The sequence below is a fragment of the Chenopodium quinoa genome, unplaced genomic scaffold (genome assembly GCF_001683475.1).
Source record: "Chenopodium quinoa cultivar QQ74 unplaced genomic scaffold, ASM168347v1, whole genome shotgun sequence".
Lineage (NCBI taxonomy): Eukaryota > Viridiplantae > Streptophyta > Magnoliopsida > Caryophyllales > Amaranthaceae > Chenopodium > Chenopodium quinoa.
Genome location: NW_018742484.1, coordinates 3,861,481 through 3,881,293, shown reverse-complemented (window position 1 = coordinate 3,881,293; position 19,813 = coordinate 3,861,481). Strand labels below are relative to the sequence as shown.

Sequence of the window (19,813 nt, the reverse complement as noted above, 5' to 3'; positions counted from 1 at the left end):
CTAAACTTTAACCGCATTTTAATACTAATCTATAAAGAAAAACATTATCAAAATGGATAGATCTTGTTAAATTTGTCTCATTATGAACTTTTCAAATATATAATTTTTATAATTTATTTTAATTCACAGCTAACAATATTTAGCAATAAGTAAATGATAATTAAAAGTTCTGATCTGAATGTTTCTGGTTTGGTATGATTTGATCTGAATTAATTAAAGAATAAGTAATAAGTTTCCAAAACAAGTTGAAGTCTTGAAAAGAACAAATGTATAGTTGGAGGTGAGCTCCCACCAACTTCACCAAGCTTGATTGGTTGATCTCCAATACAATAATGAAACTAATGAAAATTGATACTAAATTAAATTTATCTTTATACGTATCTCCTTCGTTACCAAAGTTTGACTTATATACTTCAATTCGTAATGCATTTATTTATGGTTTTGTAAAATTTTGTAAATAGTAAAATGTAGGCTAAGGCCCCGTTCACTTCACCTTATTTTTGTTGAACTGAAATTATTTTTACTGAATTGCTATTATATATTTTTTTCTTTAAGTTTACATATTTTTACTGAACTGAAATTATTTTTGCTGAAGTGAAATTATTTTTGTTGAACTGAACTTATTTTTCCTGAATTGAAATTATTTATACTGAATATTATTTTTTTAAGATAAAGTGAACAAGGCCTAAGATAAATAACAAAAAATTATTTAAGTTAATCTTATAAAATACTTAAAATATAAAAGTGAGTCTAACTTTTAAAATAGTATGGAGTATTAAACAATGACATTGCATACTTGCATGCGAAGATACTCAAGATAGCATGCGATGAATATGACCAAAAAAAAAAAAATTCCATACGTATACTCCTTCCATAACTACCACATTTTTCGTTGTTCTTATTCAATTTCATGTTGACTTTTCTTATTCAATTGCTCCAATTTACACCCTATTTATATTTGCCGCAATTAGGTACTTAATTTCCCTCCATACTGTATATGTCTTCTTTCAATTTATTACAGTTTACACTATAAATATCATCTATACCTTATTCTGTACATTTCCAATTCTTTGGTTTAAATTGTTTCATATAATCAATTATCTTCAATTTCAAAGCCAACCCATTTGATATCTTTCATTAATTTGGATAATTTGTATTCCGGGTATTTAATTAATCCCCTGTTCTCAAAGTTCTAGGTCACACAAATCAATGGCAGCTGACTCTTCTCAACCCAAATCAGTCCACGAATTTGTTGTCAAGGTTAGTTATAATTTTTTTTTTATTTTTTTTATTTTTTATTTTAATTAAATTCTCAAAATTCCCAATTTTGTTCTAATTACTTCTAGTTGAATTTTTACAATGTTGGTTTTCTGTTCTGAATTTCATGGTTTTTGGATTGATATATGTAATTTCTTATATGTTTTACATAATGATATTTCTATTTATATTGGTGAAATTATTGAATAATTATGATATTTCTATTTCATGGTTTTCTGTTCTGAACATGGGGTTTTGGTGTTGCTGTATTTATTTATTTTTTTTGCAAAATTTAATTTTTAACCATTAAGTATCATTTCTGGGCTGAACAATTTTACAAATTTGAAACTTGATGGTATTAATGTTAATTTGAGAAGAGGGGTTTGTTGCTGGGAAACTAAACTAAATCATGTGGTATTAATTTCTGTTTTATATTGTTAACATGCTGCAATTTTAAACAACAGTATCATAGGGGCAATTAGTTCAAGAATGAGTAAGTGCATTACATTTGCTATTGGGTTTCACTATCCTGATTGCCTGATTGGAGTTCTATCTGATTCTCAATTTCATTTGTCGGGCAGTAAGGAATGGATATTACTATATTAGAGGATTGAGGAATCAGATTTGGCTTTGTTGGCGGTTTTATTAGTTGTTAATGTAGTCTAACTTTCTATGTGAGGCTATGATCACAGTAGTTTAGTCAGGAATGAAGAATTCGAGTAACATAGTTTTCTGTTGCTTTGATCATGATTAACTATTGTCATTAATAAGGTTACATCCTTTGGGTTATGGGGGTAATATAATGTCTTTGTGCTAAAGTTTCATTACTGTCCTGTTACTTAGCGAAAACTGTAGGATGCCATTGTTGATTAAGAGACACGGCTGTTGTTACATTGCAGAATGTAGAGTAGTTTCTATTTCTATTTGATTTTCTCCGTTACTATGTATCATTGATTTCCCACCCTTTGTTTAAAGGGAAATAAAGTAAATTTGCAATAGTTCCTATGAAATTTTGGACTTCCTAGTTTGACATCAATTGTTAATATACAGGATGCAAGTGGAAACGATGTTGATCTTAGCATTTACAAAGGGAAGGTGCTGTTGATTCTCAACGTTGCATCACTATGGTAAGATATGGTTTGAACTGTCATTTTAAGACATTCTTTTGTGAATTTTGATGATTTAGTTATCCTTGGCTTTTACACCTGAGGCTTCTAAAACTATACTTAATTACTTTGACATGATAAAATGGTACACTGCCATATTATCTGGTAAGTTCTATCATTTCAACCTTTCGTATTAAGGCTGTGGACTTGTTGGACCAACATATGTTGTGGAATTTTATGTCAACCCTTAACTATTAACGTTGAGAGATAATTTGATGCACATTAAAGGTCCACTGAGCATTCATCTTTCACCCCTGCAGCTCCATAGAACAACTTCAATTGTCATGCCTACTTTGAGAATGCATGTGCTGATGTGTCTATCACAGTCAGCAGGCTGAATGCAAGTCTGTGGAACAGGGTGTTTGGATATGTGATTGCACTTCGACATTCAACTCTTACAGTGATAAATATTTTATCAACATACTCAAATTATTTACTCAGTATGTGGGACTGTGGGACTAATATTATGTACGGGAGGATGAATTATAAGGATCGGAATTAGTGAAGCCATGGATTTTAAAGTGTGGCAGCATGGAATTGACATAGTTGGAGCTTAGGTTATAAGACTCCCGTTGCTCTGTTTGCAGCTTTCAATTGAAGAAAATTGCCGTTACCATTTGTGCTTTAACTCAGCTGACTTTCTCTTTTCGATGCAGTGGTCTTTCCAATACAAACTACAAAGAGCTGACTCAATTGTATGATAAGTACAAGGGCCTAGGTAGCTTCTTGTTCTTCCTTTCCTTTTTGTTAGCGTTGTTATATGGAAGGTTGGAGTTATAATTGTGCTAAATTGCTGCAGGTTTGGAAATCTTTGCATTTCCATGTAACCAGTTTCATAACCAAGAGCCAGGAACTAATGAGGAGATTGTGGAGTTGGCATGCACGAAATTCAAAGCAGAATTTCCCATTTTTGACAAGGTGTTTTGTTTAATCATTTACAAACTACCATAATACTCCATTTGTTCATATGTTAGATAGGCTGGTTTTAGCAACACCATAAAGTTGAGAAGTGTGATCTGGATAGAATGTGAAACCTTCTAAAGAAGCGAGACTATTCGATCTAAAGACTACAAATAAATCGCCTTGTAGCTTTTATAAATTTTCCTAAACATTTTGCCTTGTATTTTTTCACAGATTGAAGTGAATGGTAGTAATGCTGCCCCAATCTTTAAGTACTTGAAATCAAGCAAAAGTGGGTTTTTGGGAGATGGAATCAAGTGGAATTTCACCAAGTTTCTTGTTGATAGAGATGGTGTCGTTGTTGACCGTTACTCACCATTTACTTCCCCAAAGAGCATCGAGGTAAGAAATTAAGCTTGACTCGTTATGGTACAAAGAAAACAATGGGGGTGATGTATTTAATCTTCTTCTTTTTGCAGAAGGACTTGAAGAAACTGTTGGGCATCCCAAAATAAGGGTAGGCTTAAAAGGAGGCATCTTGGCCATGATATGATACTTGTGAATAGAGTGATTATATATTAATGTCATTTTCGTATTTCATTTGTTTCGTTATCACCTGTATTATGATTCCCGTTAGCATAAAGGCTGTTATTTGGCAATGTATGTACTGTTTGTCAACCTTCCATTATTTGATAATGTTAAATACTTAAATGTGTAGATTGTGCTCAAGTTTTTATTTCTTCATTCATTAAAAGAATTTATGACCAAATAACTAGGTAAAAAATGGTGAATTAAATCTTAATTAACAGAATAAAGTAAAAGAAGCAAGCTACATTCTTCGTCATTAATCTTTTTCTAATGTAAATGAATTTTATTGATTAGAAATCACTATCAGGATATTTTGTTTGATTAATAATAACTATACGCATATATAATCGACTCTAAACAACTCTAGATTATCAAATGTTATCTTCTCGTTTTCTATATATTGAAATTTCAGATTTAGAAGTTCTATATATGTTAAACTCCGTTATTCCTTACTCAAATTCGTGCATAGTCGAAAATGGGTGACAACAGCAACAAGCCTTTGCATATAGCAATGTATCCATGGTTTGATTTTGGTCATCTTACTTCTTTCCTTCACTTAGCCGACAAACTCGCCGAGAAAAACCATCAAATCTCCTTTTTTCTACCGACTACAACCCAATCCAAAACTAGCCTCACACAACCACCATACCAGTCTCATCACCTTCCACTCACTCACTCTCCCCCCTGTATCGGGGCTACCTGCTGGGGCGGAGACCACCAATGACGTGTCTCCCTCCACATGGCCTCAACTCATGGATGCAATGGACATGATTCGAGACACCATTGACGCTCATCTATCCTACCTTAAGCCTGATTTTGTGTTCTATGACCTTGCGTTCTGGCTACCTGAGGTAGCATCCAAACACAGGTCTAAGTCCATTCATTATTTCACAACCTACTTAGTGAATCTGGCTTATGTTAACCCCCGCTGTAAAAATAAGCCTGCAAACCACCAGTTTACGACGACTGACAGAGCCACCACCCAATTTTCCTTCTTCAGCTGTCAGACTACGGCTCTTTGAGGCTCAGGCGCAGTCGTACTTATATAAGCAGGAATTCGGCGGAGGGATATCTTTTACTGAAAGAATTACAATCAGTTGTGATGCAGCAGATGCACTTGCTGCTAAAGCTTGTAAAGAGATGGAAGGAACTTACTGTCAGTTTTATCAGCAGATTCTGCAGAAGCCTGTCCTTCTGATAGGGCCTGTGGTGCCTGAGCCACCAGCTTCAAAGCTTGATGATCGTTTCGACTGTTGGCTAAAAGAGTTCGGCCGTGCTAGTGTCATCTATTGTGCTCTAGGGAGTGATTGCATTTTGGAAAAGGATCAGTTTCAGGAACTTTTTCTAGGAATGGAGCTTACAGGTACAGGCGTACAGTACTATATTTTTTGCATGATTTTATTGATGAAGACATGTTTCACGTTTATAAGTTATTAACTTATTATTGTGGTATATTGCTACTAGCTACTTCATACTTCATTACTTCCTCTGTTTCTTTTTAATTACAACACACACTTTATCACGGTATTTAAGAAAAGTGGACCTCACGTACAATATATAATATACTTTAAATGGTGTTAAGAGGTTGTTCGGAGTATAATCAAGTGGGTCATGAGCTTTAAATAAAGGTAATAATACAATTTTCACCATAAAAACCTTCATTTTATGGTAGTGTTGTAATTATTGTGACATTTCTACTTTAGAAAAGTGTTGTTACTAAAAAAAAAAAAAAAAAAGAGGAAGTATGAGTTAGTAACTTGTTAGGTTCGAGTTAAAATTTTCAAAGATTAAGAGTTCGTTCTCTTCACCAATTTTTTTTTCTTATTAAGTATACTAATTTTTGTAAGTTTAAGTGTGGAAGCTGTCGTAGCGGATGAGAGGAAATAATTAATCAAATTAAAGTAGACTGATGATTATAGTAAGATGAAACAAGAAAGATGGAACATGATTAACTTTTAATTAATTGAAAATGATAATTTGCTTTGTGCAATTGTGCTTAGAAACATTCACATGTTACTTTATGTAGCTTTCGGTGATCTCCTAGCTCTAGATTTTTCTACCTTTGCTTAGGAAAATTATAGCTTAGACTTTTCTATATTTATTACATACTACTAATATACCACTAGATTTTTCTTTAATTTAAGGCCCTGTTTGGCAAATCTAGTGGTAGCGGGTAGCTTTTAACGGTTGAGTAGCTGGTAGCTGTTAAGGTAGCGACTAGCTATCAATTAGTAGTGGGTAGAAGTTAGCTGTCAAAGCAACAGATGATAGTATGTGTGTTTGGCAAAAGTAGCGGTTTGTATTACTTAAATATATTAATAATAATATAAATTGTTAAAAAAAAGAGTAACCAAAAATTAACAAACGCTACCCGTTACTCTTAAACGCTACTATTTTTAACGTTTGAGAAAAGCTACCTAAACGCTACCTCTACCGCTAATCGCTACTCACACCGTTACCTTGCCAAACACTCTTATTTTTTTTCTTTCTAATAGTGTTTTGACCGGTCAAAACGTTAACCGCTACCTCAAACGCTACCTCCAAATAGGGTCGTACGTATTCTAGAATATATTTTATCTAGATTATTTATACATAGGCTTAAATGATGCAAGTTGACCAACATATGATGATACTTGTGAATAAGAGTGCTGTTAACATCATATTTTTAGTATCGTTTGTTTCTTTCACATATTGTCATGTCAAAAAGAAAAAGGTCTCATTTCTCATAAAAATTGTCTTAATAAATAAGTCGCATTTCACTTTTTTGTTTATTCGTCACCTTTAATAAACCAAATCCATGGAAATTCTCACTAGATTTGGAGATGTATGTCTTTTTTTTTTTTTTTTTTTTTTTTTTTTAAATGTACAAATATGTAGGTTTATGTAAATCAAGAAATGTAACCGTATAAATTAGTTAATATTCTTGTAGGTAGACCATTTTCGGCGGCCTTGAAGCCGCCTACAGGTTTCAAAACAATAGAGTCGGCCTTACCAGAAGGATTTATAGAGCAAAAGGAAGGGGAATCGTGCACGGGGGTTGGGTGCAGCAACAACTCATCCTACAACATCCTTCAATGGGTTGTTTTGTGACACATTGTGGTGCAAGGTCTGTATCCGAAGCTATGGTAAGCGAATGCCAATTGGTGTTGTGTTCCTCAAGCAGTGGATCAGTTCATCAATGCAAGATTAATGAGCATAGAGTTGAAGGTCGGGGTTGAAGTTGAGAGGCAAGACGATGATGGCTACTTCACTAAGTCAGACGTTGCAAACCCGGTCTCAACAGTGATGGAAGCAGAAAGTGTAGATGGGAAAGAGGTAAGGTGATAGAACAATGTATACTACAAGAGGGGGGGTGAATTGTAGTGTATGTAGACTATGGTAAATTTTGCAGAATTAAATCTACTACTAAGAGAAAAGACACAGGAGATAGGCAATGAATACTTTCACTATGTAAAAAGAATTACACGCACTAATATTCTGCCTAGACCTAAGTTCCGTGAGGAACTCAAGTTACCCAAACTACGATCCCTCAATCGTAGCTTCTCTCTTTGTGATTCGACTCTGAATCACTTGTATAGTATGAGGTACTCTCTCAAGACTCACACTTTACAACTCTCACAACCCAAACCCAATTACACAATGATTACAAGTATTTCTTAAAGAACTTAAGAGACTAAGGGTGGAAGGAACTTCTCTTTTAAACACTTTGAAACTCTATGCTCAGAGTACTTAAAATTGTTTTTCCACACTTTCAAAACTTAACGTTGATTTGTTTTTATAGGGAGATTATCCAAGCTTCCATCATGTTCCTACTTCCCCCTCAATCCCACGTTCACCTATACTGGGAAGTTGGGATGTAAGTGGAGGAAGTTGAGAACCATGATTTCCCTAGCTTGACTCCTAAATCAACGTGCTTCCTTAATTTAAGTAAACAGTTATTTTTACTAAGTCAAAAATCAGTTAAGGATTTAAAAAGATAATTATTTATTAATTAAAAAAGATAATTGTTTATTAATTAAAAGATAACTAAATAATTAATTAATTTAAAAACTTATCTTTTAAATTAATGAATTATTTTGATTTTATTTATTTATAAAATAAATCTTTTTCAAAACTGATTTTATCTTTTCCATAAATTAAGGGATATGAAAACTGTTTTTGAAAACCATCGTTTAAACACTTTTCTGAGCATCAGTCAAGTTCCTTCAGGAATTCCAGATTCCATCAGGAACTTTGAGTTTCTCATGAGTTCCTTCCAACACTTTTGTTTCTTAAGTTCATACACTGAATAACTAAGTATACTAGAGTTGTGAGGACATCTTGAAAGCTTGCATTCATCATCAAGTCTTCCAAACTCTGTTGTTCCTACTCCGGAACATATATTCGTATACCTGAATCTTTCTGTTCAACCAAGACTTATAAACATCATTAGTCAGAGTTTGTTTTACGTAAGTCAATCATTAAAATATTAAGGTGGTCAATTCAACAATATTCCCCCTTTTTGATGATGACAAACTAAAACAAACTCGGGTAAACAAAAATAATCATCCAGGCAATCAGAGTAACCAATAACTAAGTGAAACAATAAAATTATTAAAGCAATAAAACAAACTAAGTTTAAAGAAGTCTGCATCATTCATGAAAATAATAAATTGTGAAATTTATACCTTTACTTAAATGATGAAGACTTGAAGGGAATCGGTTTGAGTCCGGCTTTTTGAGTTTGTTCTTCTCTTCCCCCTTTTGACATTATCAAAATGATAGAAAGAGCATGCTATATATAGTACTAAACTACGGAGGGAGTAGTAAATCTGAATTCATGAACGATTAAGCATGCGCACACAGTTCATATGCAACCAGAATGAGAATATCAAATTAAAAAACAAATCAAGCCAATTGATTTCAAACCGAATCAAAACAAAATCTATAAAACAAACCAAAAAAGATCCAAAATTAACAAAAGAAAAACTGAACAGAAGAACATTGTTCATAAATCACAAGAGACAGTGGGGTAGGTATGTTTGGCAGAGAGTGGAAGTGGTAGGAGCTTCATGGTAAAGGAACATCTTTGATTGCCTTGAGAATGGTCTTGTAGCACTGTTCCTTCACCGTAGCTTTGACTTCCTGGGATGAGGAGTCCATATGAGCATTGATTTTATTTTCCAGAGAAATCATCTGAGTTTGCAGCCCCTCAACTGTAGTAGCCAAGTGATCCACTTTAGAGGTAAGGGTAGTTATACTCTGTGTAAGTGTAGTGGACAAATGCTGAAGTTCCTCCTGGATTTGCAAGAGACTTGGACCAGAGCTAAAAGCGCTGAATCCGAAACCAGAAGTACAAGGCTGTGAAGCAGGTGGAGAAGGTGTGGTTAGGTGAACAGAGGAAGGAATAGGGGGTGGTGATGGAGTTCCTTCAGAAACAAGGGAAGACGGACCCTGAGGAACTTGGGTGGAAGTTCCTTCAGAAACTTTAGATGTATCATCATCCAATTCAACAATAATAACAGGCTGAGATCTCAGTGTTCTGGGTTTAGAAGAAGCAAGTCTAACGCTTCTCCTTTTTCTACCTGTTACAGGGACAGTTTGTTTAACAGAGCCTCCAAATTTCCTTGAGTAGCTCTTTCACTAACTCCTCTTTGTCATATTTTTCCTCCTTCTCACTCTCTATTTCTTTCTTCTTCTGTTTCCCTCTCTACTGCACTTTTTCTCTTTTTCACTCTCTTTTTCCTCTTCTTTTTCACTCTCTGTTTCCTCTTCTTTTTCATCATTTTTCTCACTGTCTTTCTCTTTCTTTTCTTTTTCTTTCTCACCGTTTTCTTCCTCTTTTACTTCTTCCTTCTCACTGTCTTCCTCTTTTACTTCTTCCTTCTCACTGTCTTCCTCCTCATCAATGCTTTCCCTCTCATTCAGTTCCCCCTCACGTTGATCTCCCTCTTCCTCAGATTCCGAGTGTACATCGGTAATAAAACAAACTTTTCCACGAACAACTTTAAGGCTTAATTTTGAGAGGGATTTTTCATGGAGTATGTTTTCTGGTTTAAAGGGGTGGGTTTCTTCATTGGTTAGAGGAACTTTGAAGGTTGGAAGTGGCGGTTGGTGTTTTGGGGTTATTTGAGGTGAGCGGGTGCGTGTGGTAAGTGAGGTGAAAAGATAGGTGACGGTTGAGAGTTTAGTGGGATAGAGAAAAGGTTGTGATTTATTTTGACAATGATAAAAAAAAATAAGATAAAATCTAATTGAGAAAAAAAATCTTTTTGTTGTTTTTAAATTTATAAGATAACAAAAATAATAAAAAGATAAAAATAAAAATTGAAAAATAAAGAAAAATAAAAATTACGAAAGAAAAAAAATTTCCAGTAAGTTACTTCAAAGTAAAATACTGGTTAACATGTACAGAGCTTTACAAAAAGGAACTTGGAAAATAATATGGCTTAATTTGTCTTCTTCATCAACATAATCACATGATCACATACTCATTAGAATTACACACTCTTTCATTGCAAGATTCGAGATTATGTTTTTCACACCAAGGTTATATATAGCAATTGCTCAGTTGTTTCACTAAGACATACCTTGGGGTTCCAAGAAGAACTGCTCAATTCAGCTTTATCATTCCGAGTTCCAATCGCATCTTTTCGAATTTTTCTCTACTCAAAGGCTTTGTTAGAATGTCAGCAATTTGATATTCAGTTTGTACAAATTCTAGTTTAATAGAGCCTTTTTCCACATTGTCTTTTAGAAAATGATGCCTAACATGAATATGCTTTACACGTGAATGATGTACTGGATCTTTTGATATGCAAATAGCACTTGTATTATCACAGTATATTGGAACACATTCAAGAACTATGCCAAAATCACGTAATTGTTGTTTTATATGCAGCAGCTGCTACGTATTCTGCTTCTGCTGTGGATAGAGCAACTGTATTCTGTTTCTTGGAACTCCAAGAAACTAAACAAGATCCTAGGAATTGGACCATACCTGATGTACTTTTTCTATTCACCAAATCCCCAGCATATTCGGCATCGGCAAATCCAGTAAGATCATATGTGTCACTTCTTGGGTAGAATAAACTCAAGTCGTCAGTTCCTTTGAGATATCTCAGTATTCTCTTGACGGCTGTTAGATGCGGTTCTTTGGGGTTTGATTGGAACCTAGCACACAGACCAACACTAAAAGAAATGTCAGGTCTACTTGCAGTTAAGTATAGTAAGGAACCAATCATACCTCTGTACATTGTCTGGTCCACACAAGTTCCTGAGGGATCTTCGTCTAATCTAGAGTTAGTTCCCATAGGAGTGTAGTTAGTCTTTGCGTTGTCAAGGTTATACTTTTTCAGGAGTTCCTTGACATATTTTTGCTGATGTATAAATATTCCTGATTCTGTTTGTTTGATCTGAAGTCCTAAAAAGAAATTGAGTTCCCCCATCATGCTCATTTGGAACTCACTACACATCAAGTCAGCAAAGTACTTGCACAAAGATTCGTTAGTTGCACCAAATATAATATCATCAACATAGATTTGTACAACTAAAAGATGAGTTCCTTTAGATTTTAAAAACAAAGTTTTATCAATTTTTCCTCGTTTAAAATCATTTTCCAAAAGGAACTTAGACAATCTTTCATACCATGCTCTTGGAGCTTGTTTTAGTCCGTAGAGAGCCTTATCAAGTTTAAAAACATGGTTTGGAAAATTTGGATTCTCGAATCCAGGGGGTTGATCGACGTAAACTGTTTCTTTTAATAAACCATTCAAAAACGCACACTTTACGTCCATCTGATACAGTTTAAAACCCATAAAAGCAGCAAAAGATATTAAAATTCTAATAGCCTCAAGTCTAGCAACAGGAGCAAATGTTTCCTCAAAATCAATACCTTCCTGTTGGTTATATCCCTTTACAACCAACCTAGCCTTATTTCGTACAATTGTACCATATTCATCAAGTTTGTTTCGAAAGACCCATTTTAAGCCTATGACCTTTTTATCTAGTGGCTTAGGTTCAAGATGCCATACCTGATTTCTTTCTAATTCATTGAGTTCCTCTTGCATGGCTATAATCCAGTCAGGGTCTTCTAAGGCTTCTTTGTGGTTGCGAGGTTCCAAAGTAGATAGAAAAGCATTGAAGGCACAGAAGTTCCTCATTTGCGATCTAGTCTGAGTTCCTTTGCATAAGTCACTGATAATTTTGTCCAGTGGGTGTGACTTTTGGTGCTTCCAAGGTTTGGGCTGGAAGGTTTGGATAGGAACTCGACTATTCTGATTTCCTGAGCCTGTTGCTTCTTCTTCAGTGATTTCCTCTTGTGTTATTGGTTCCTCGGTAGGTTCTTCATTCTGAGGCTGTTCTCTCGAAGGAGCTTCAGTCTGTATGTCGAGTTCCTTCTCTGGATTTTCATGATTTTCATTTAATCGAGTTGGCTGCTTATTTGGAATTACTGCATCTTCTTCTTGTTCTTGAGGACGTACTAGACCAATTTCAAAGTCATAGTCCTCATGTTCCTGTGTACATGGAAGTGGATTAGTTTCATCAAATATAACATGCACACTTTCCTCAACACACATAGTGCGTTTATTGTAAACTCTATACGCTTTACTGTTAGTAGCATATCCGAGAAATACAGCTTCATCACTTCTTTCATCGAATTTCCCTATGTTCCTTTTACCATTATTATGCACAAAACATTTACAACCAAATGCTCTCAGATGAGATATATTCGGTTTTCTGCCTTTCATAAGTTCATAGGGTGTCTTATTTAATATAGGCCTTAGCATGACACGATGTATAATATAACAGGTTGTATTCACGGCTTCTGCCCAGAAGTTCCTTGGAAGATCGCTGGCTATTAACATGGTTCGAGCCATGTCTTCTAAGGTTCTGTTCTTCCTTTCCACAACTCCATTTTGCTGTGGAGTTCTTGGAGCTGAGAAATTATGACTTAAGCCTTGTTCCCTGCATAAATCATCAAATTTAAAATTCTCAAATTCAGTGCCATGATCAGATCTAAGGTGTATCAGTTGATGTCCGGTGGACTTTTGAATTCTCCTGAAAATGTGACAAACTCATCAAAAGTCTCATCTTTGCTAGACATAAAAATTACCCATGTGAATCTAGAATAATCATCAACAATTACTAAGACATACTTCTTTCCACTTCTACTTTGAATCCTCATAGGACCACACAAATCCATATGAATTAACTCTAAAGGTTTTGTGGAACTCACCATTTTCTTGGATTTAAAGGATGATCTGACCTGTTTTCCTTTCACACAAGCATCACAAATTTTGTCACATAGGAACTTGATTGAAGGAAGTCCCTCTACCAAGTTCCTTGTTCTTAATTTATCAATCAAAGAGAAACTTGCATGACCAAAACGTTTATGCCACAGTAAAGGATCATCCTCAATGACACTGAGGCAAGTTAAGTTGTTCCTCGGAACTGTATTGAGATCCACTGTATAAGTGTTCCCTTTCCGAGTTCCTTCCAGCAAAACTTTCCCAGTGTCATTCTGAATGATGCTACATTTTTCAGAATCAAAACTTACTGAGTTTCCTTTATCACAAAATTGTGATATGCTTAATAAGCTGTGTTTGAGGCCCTCGACTAAAAAAACGTTATCAATAGCTTGGGAACTTGACCTTCCAACTTTTCCTACGGCAACAATGCTGCCTTTCTTATTATCACCAAAGGTCACAGTTCCTCCTGTATAGGCCGTCAGTGAGAGAAATCTTGATTCATCTCCTGTCATGTGCTTGGAACAACCACTATCGAGGTACCATTGGTTGTTCCCCCTCACTACGACCTGCAAAAGAAACTAAGGGTTAGATTCAGGAACCCCATCTTTCATGGGTTCCTTCGTTGATACAGCAGACTCATTTTTCTTTTGCCATACATAAACTATATTTTTAGTGGACTTAAGTTCCTTTCTTTTGCATTCAGTATCTTTGTGTCCTGACTTGCCACAGAAGGAACACACAGTCTCACTAGGAAGTTCCACATAGTTTTTCTTTTTACTACTACTCTTCTTTTTGTGGTTGAAACCCAAACCTTCTGTCCTTCTGGTTTGAGCTTCAAGTATCCACTTTGGAACTCCCATGTAGATTACACTCTCATTGTTTCTTGCTCTTTCTAGATCCTTTTCAAGGAACTCATTTTTGTCTTTAGTAACCTGCAATTCTTTTTTCAAATTTTCAAGATCATCATTAAAGGTTACTAAAGGCAATTTAAGAGCATTATTAGAATCAATGTTAGTGCATAGCAATTTATACTGAGTCAATTCAACATTTAACATGATATTTTCATTTTTGACTCTTTCCAGTGTTTCTTTAAGCATAGTATTTCTATCTAGCAAATCAAAGAATCTTCCCTGAACATCTGTTCTTGAACTATTCAAATATTTCATATGATCCTTATAGATTTCTAGAGCTTTTTCATTTTGTCCAAGTTTAAGACATATTTCTTTATATTCATCCAATGTTTCTATGAGCAAAGAAATTAATTTGTCTTTTGACAGGGATTTCAGAAATTTAGGTTCGAGATTTACCTCCTTTGACCTTTCACTGTGTTTAGCCATCAAACACAGGTTTGCAGTTTCTTCTTCCGTGGATTCTTCTTCATCCTCAGAACTTGTGTCTCCCCACGCAGCTATCATGGCTTTCCTGTAATCAGATTTTGAAAAGTTAGGAGTATTAGATTTTCCGTGTTCCTTCATTTTGCCTTTTCCTTTTTCTGATTCCCAGAGATGGCATTCCTTGATGAAGTGATCTGTGTTCCCACATTTGTGGCAACCTCCTGTTTCCTTGGAGTATTGGTTCTTCTTGAAGTTCCTTTTCTTTTGGTCACCAAACCTTTTGTTGCGGTACAGCTTTTTTAACTTCCTGACTAGCATGGCAGCTTCTTCCTCTCCAGATTCGGAATCCTCATCACTTGGTTGGGCAACTTTTAAAGCGATTCCTCGGCTTTTTGAGCTTTCTTGACTTTTGTTTGATAGGTGAAGCTCATGAGTTATCAAGGAACCTGCAAGTTGTTCAAGGTTAAAGGTTGTAAAGTCCTTTGATTCCTGCAAAGCAGCCACTTTGGCTCTCCACCGTTCATCTTCAGGAAGGCTTCTTAGAATTTTGCGTACCTGTTCATCCATAGGAACAACTCTACCAAGAGAAACTAATTCATTAGTAATATTTTTAAAACGAGTAAACATTTCTTGAATAGTTTCTTTTGAACCCATTTCAAAACGTTCATATTTAGAAAGCAGTATATCAATTTTAGAACGTTTGACTTCATGAGTTCCTTCGTGGGTTATTTCTAGTAAATCCCATATTTCTTTTGCTGTTTTACATCCCATAACACGAGTGTGTTCATCTGGCCCTAAACCCCAAACTAGGAGTTTTTTAGCAGTAGCATTAATCTCTTTCTTCTCAAAGTCATTTCTATCATATTCAGAGATAGGTTTAGGAATTACCTCATTTTCTGCATTGGTCTTGGTTACCTCGTAATCTCCTACTTCGATAGCTCGCCAGACTTGATAATTCTCGGACTGTATGAGCATCTCCATCCTTGTCTTCCAATAGGCATAGTACTTCCCATTGAAGAGTGGTGGTCTTTGTGTAGAGTAACCTTCAGCTAGTCTCTCGTCCTTTGACATTGTTCCTCCAGGAACTTGACTCGACAGGGCTTCCTGCTTTTCCGAGTTCCTTGCTCTGATACCAATTGATAGAACAATGTATACTACAAGAGGGGGGGTGAATTGTAGTGTATGTAGACTATGGTAAATTTTGCGGAATTAAATCTACTACTAAGAGAAAAGACACAGGAGATAGGCAATGAATACTTTCACTATGTAAAAAGAATTACACGCACTAATATTCTGCCTAGACCTAAGTTCCGTGAGGAACTCAAGTTACCCAAACTACGATCCCTCAATCGTAGCTTCTCTCTTTGTGATTCGACTCTGAATCACTTGTATAGTATGAGGTACTCTCTCAAGACTCACACTTTACAACTCTCACAACCGAAACCCAATTACACAATGATTACAAGTATTTCTTAAAGAACTTAAGAGACTAAGGGTGGAAGGAACTTCTCTTTTAAACACTTTGAAACTCTATGCTCAGAGTACTTAAAATTGTTTTTCCACACTTTCAAAACTTAACGTTGATCTGTTTTTATAGGGAGATTATCCAAGCTTCCATCATGTTCCTACTTCCCCCTCAATCCCAAGTTCACCTATACTGGGAAGTTGGGATGTAAGTGGAGGAAGTTGAGAACCATGATTTCCCTAGCTTGACTCCTAAATCAACGTGCTTCCTTAATTTAAGTAAACAGTTATTTTTACTAAGTCAAAAATCAGTTAAGGATTTAAAAAGATAATTATTTATTAATTAAAAAAGATAATTGTTTATTAATTAAAAGATAACTAAATAATTAATTAATTTAAAAACTTATCTTTTAAATTAATGAATTATTTTGATTTTATTTATTTATAAAATAAATCTTTTTCAAAACTGATTTTATCTTTTCCATAAATTAAGGGATATGAAAACTGTTTTTGAAAACCATCGTTTAAACACTTTTCTGAGCATCAGTCAAGTTCCTTCAGGAATTCCAGATTCCATCAGGAACTTTGAGTTTCTCATGAGTTCCTTCCAACACTTTTGTTTCTTAAGTTCATACACTGAATAACTAAGTATACTAGAGTTGTGAGGACATCTTGAAAGCTTGCATTCATCATCAAGTCTTCCAAACTCTGTTGTTCCTACTCCGGAACATATATTCGTATACCTGAATCTTTCTGTTCAACCAAGACTTATAAACATCATTAGTCAGAGTTTGTTTTACGTAAGTCAATCATTAAAATATTAAGGTGGTCAATTCAACATAAGGGCTAACCATGCTAAGTGGAGAGAGTTTCTTTTGATGGAAGGTCTTGAGGAATCTTACCTGAGTAGCTTCATTCAGGGTCTTCAAGAAATGCTTGAATAAAAAATTAAATATATGGTGTAGACTATGTATTTAAGGCAAATAAAAACAATGTAGCTTTGCTTGAATTGACTTCACGGTTTTTTTGTTTTTTTTTTTTTTTTTTTTTTTTTTTTTTTTTTTTTTTTTTTTACACAATAGCACAATATCAAGCTACTAAAACTACCCATAATTAGAAAGGGTAAACCGACATCTCCTTGCTATGTCGTTTGCCCTTTGCATTTGGTCTCTTTGAACTTTTAAAATTGTGCATCTCTTGAACGCTGTACCCACTTCCCTTTATTTCCTTTAACATCCACGTGATTGAAACATCCTTAGCTAGACTGCCTTGTAGGTTGCTTAGGAGAGAAATAAAATCGGAAAGGATAAGAATCCCCTAGTTATTACCTTTTGCACATGCCCATTTCATTGCTTCCAAGCAAGCCCAGGCCTCACATTGTAGTTGTAGGGATTTTTTCACTTGCCATACTGTGGGTAACATGTTTTTAAGCATGGCGGAGCTCCAAGGAAAAGAAGTTAGAAAAAAAGAGTCGCCAACAAGTTTTAGGAACTTGTAAACCATTCACAATTGTGAAGGTTACACCCCATTCACAATCACATAAATTGCTAACTCTATAGTGGTCCGAAACACACTACAAGAAAAATACCTTTTCATAGCGATTATTTTAACATTTCGTATCGATTGTAATTGCTACAAAAATAAATTTCAACGAATGGTTATTCGATACAATATCTGCCGTTACCATAGCCTTTAGTAGTGTTTTTCACTTTTGCAGGAGTTGTCTTCATTAATCGATACAAAAATCTACATTTAATCATGGTGATTATTGTATCGATTATAATCGCTACAAATGTTGAACTCATTTTCTACAAAATAAAAAAAAAATAAAATTTTAATCCCTACATATGATCTACACAAGATTCAAACATACAACCTCAAGCTCTAATATTAAATGTTTTTCCAATAAGCTATGACATAGTTTATGCTCTCTTTGTCAAACAAAATTTTAAAATCTAGTGTAAAAAAGGCTTTTCGTATCGATTTTTGGGTTTTAGTGGCGATTGTAAACGATATGCTTTTCTATAATTTTATAAATGTGTAGAAAAAAGGTGAATAATTATTATTATGTTTTTTTTGTATCTATTTCATATAGGTTTACTATGTCGATTGTAAAATGATACGGATTCCTCTATTATTTCACAAACATATATGCATATTGTAGCGAATGTACAAACACTACGAAATAATCGCTACGAAAAGACAATTTTCTTGTAGTGACCATGACGATGTTCGGGGAATGATGGTACGAATTTGACCTAAGAGAAGCCAAACCCGCCCTAAATAGGCCTCTACTTGATTCTTATTGATATTCATGCGCGCTTTTCGATCAGTATACATACATCAAATTAATCTTAAACCTGTTTAATCTATGTTGGTTGATTATTAATGCACAATTAAATCTAATATTGGTGATTACTTGAGTTAATCATATTAAACCTAAATCAAATTATTAATTATCTTATTAGGCGTGATTTCAAGTATAAATTCCCTTTAAACCTGCAAAAAGGGGTGTGGTCAAGCAATAACAATAAATCATGAATAATCAAGCAACATTTAATTAATATCACAATCATCATTGTAAGAACATCATCAAAACATCGTTAGTAGTAAGATTCTAGGCATGATACTAAACAAATTAATAACAACTCCTAGCATAATGTCACTAATAACAAAATCAACAAATTATCCTAAACATGATACTAGAAGTCATAATAACATCCTAAACATGATTTCTACTCCAAAATCAAAAGAATAAATAAAAGGGTAATTCAATTACTCACTTTGATGCCTCAACCTTCTTGCTATTAAAACAATACACACGTTAGTAAATTCAAGAAAGTGAAAGCAATAAAGTAAATAATAAACTAAAGGCAAAATTGGCCGCAACACCCTAAAATATGGCTTAGGTGCATTGAGCATCTTGAACTTTAAGTAGTAGTCAAAACACCACCAACTATAGTGTTAGGTGCGACGCATGCCTTAAATGAAAATTTCCCACCACTTATTTCACAGGAGGAGGTCAATATTCACTCTCCAGAACAATTTAAAGAAATGTTGAACATTTCCCATTCACTTGGCATGTGCGGATTCACCTCCTACGGTGAAATATGTGGCCGGAATTTTTCATTTAAGGCACGCGTCGCACTTAACACCATAGTTGGTGGTGTTTTGGCTACTACGCAAAGTCTAGGTTGCTCAGTGCACCTAAGCCATAATTCAAGGTGTTACGACCAATTTTACCTAAACTATTAATCAAGAATTGACATATAGATTTGGGACCAAGCCCTCAGAACTATCAACCTTTAACGTCGAGGCCGAAGGCAACGTCGAGTATGGTTTGGAGTATTTGAATCACATAATTTAGGCTAAGAGCATGAGAATTCCAGTGTAGATGATGATTAATAATGATTGTTGATGATTCTAGCTGAATTAAAAACGGGGAAATCGACCTCTATTTATAAGGAAAAAAGAGAGTCTGAAGATTAGAAAAAGATCAGAAGTTCTGGCCGAAATAGAACTTCACTGTCGCGGGACGATAAAATTATCGCGGTGCGTTGGCCTCTGTCGCGGCACGACAGGGCTGACGTGGAGCGACATTCCTGTCGTTGTGCAATAGTTTTTGAAGATAACAAAGTTTTACGGAGTTTGATTTCTAATGGAATTATGTGTGTGAAAGATATTTGAACGTCTTTGAATTTGAACTGGATCAGGATTATTATATGAGAAGTTTTATTCAATCTCGAACTTCTTTGATCTTTATCTTTTCGGAAAGGATAGATTAGAACCTTTTAGGGGATTCTAGAAGTTCATAACTGATTTAAGATTGGGTATATGATCATATAGGGTCTAAATAAAATATTTGGACTCCATA

At 34.8% G+C, this 19,813-nt stretch overlaps 1 protein-coding gene and 1 pseudogene across 2 annotated transcripts; both read left to right on the top strand.

Moving 5' to 3' along the window:
• Positions 1 to 821: 821 nt before the first annotated feature.
• Positions 822 to 4,052, top strand: LOC110719444 (probable phospholipid hydroperoxide glutathione peroxidase). 2 transcript variants are annotated; one of them, XM_021898390.1, is made up of 7 exons: positions 822 to 971; positions 1,191 to 1,260; positions 2,308 to 2,384; positions 3,080 to 3,141; positions 3,223 to 3,341; positions 3,558 to 3,725; positions 3,803 to 4,052. In XM_021898390.1, the coding sequence occupies exons 2-7, from the start codon at positions 1,210 to 1,212 to the stop codon at positions 3,836 to 3,838; spliced, it is 513 nt and encodes a 170-aa protein (XP_021754082.1). In that variant the 5' UTR covers positions 822 to 971; positions 1,191 to 1,209; the 3' UTR covers positions 3,839 to 4,052. The 2 variants fall into 2 exon arrangements, with proteins under 2 accessions (XP_021754082.1, XP_021754081.1); XM_021898389.1 differs by lacking the exon at positions 822 to 971 and having other exon boundaries at positions 988 to 1,260.
• A 334-nt stretch (positions 4,053 to 4,386) lies between these two features.
• Positions 4,387 to 16,996, top strand: LOC110719443 (annotated as a pseudogene).
• The last annotated feature ends 2,817 nt before the right edge of the window (positions 16,997 to 19,813 follow it).

Coding starts and splice junctions, on each gene's coding strand:
- LOC110719444 (XM_021898390.1), top strand. CDS start 1,210: ATGGCAGCTGACTCTTCTCAACCCAAATCAGTCCACGAATTTGTTGTC. Junction 2,385..3,079: donor CTCAACGTTGCATCACTATG/GTAAGATATGGT, acceptor TTTTCGATGCAG/TGGTCTTTCCAATACAAACT. Junction 3,726..3,802: donor CTTCCCCAAAGAGCATCGAG/GTAAGAAATTAA, acceptor TTCTTTTTGCAG/AAGGACTTGAAGAAACTGTT.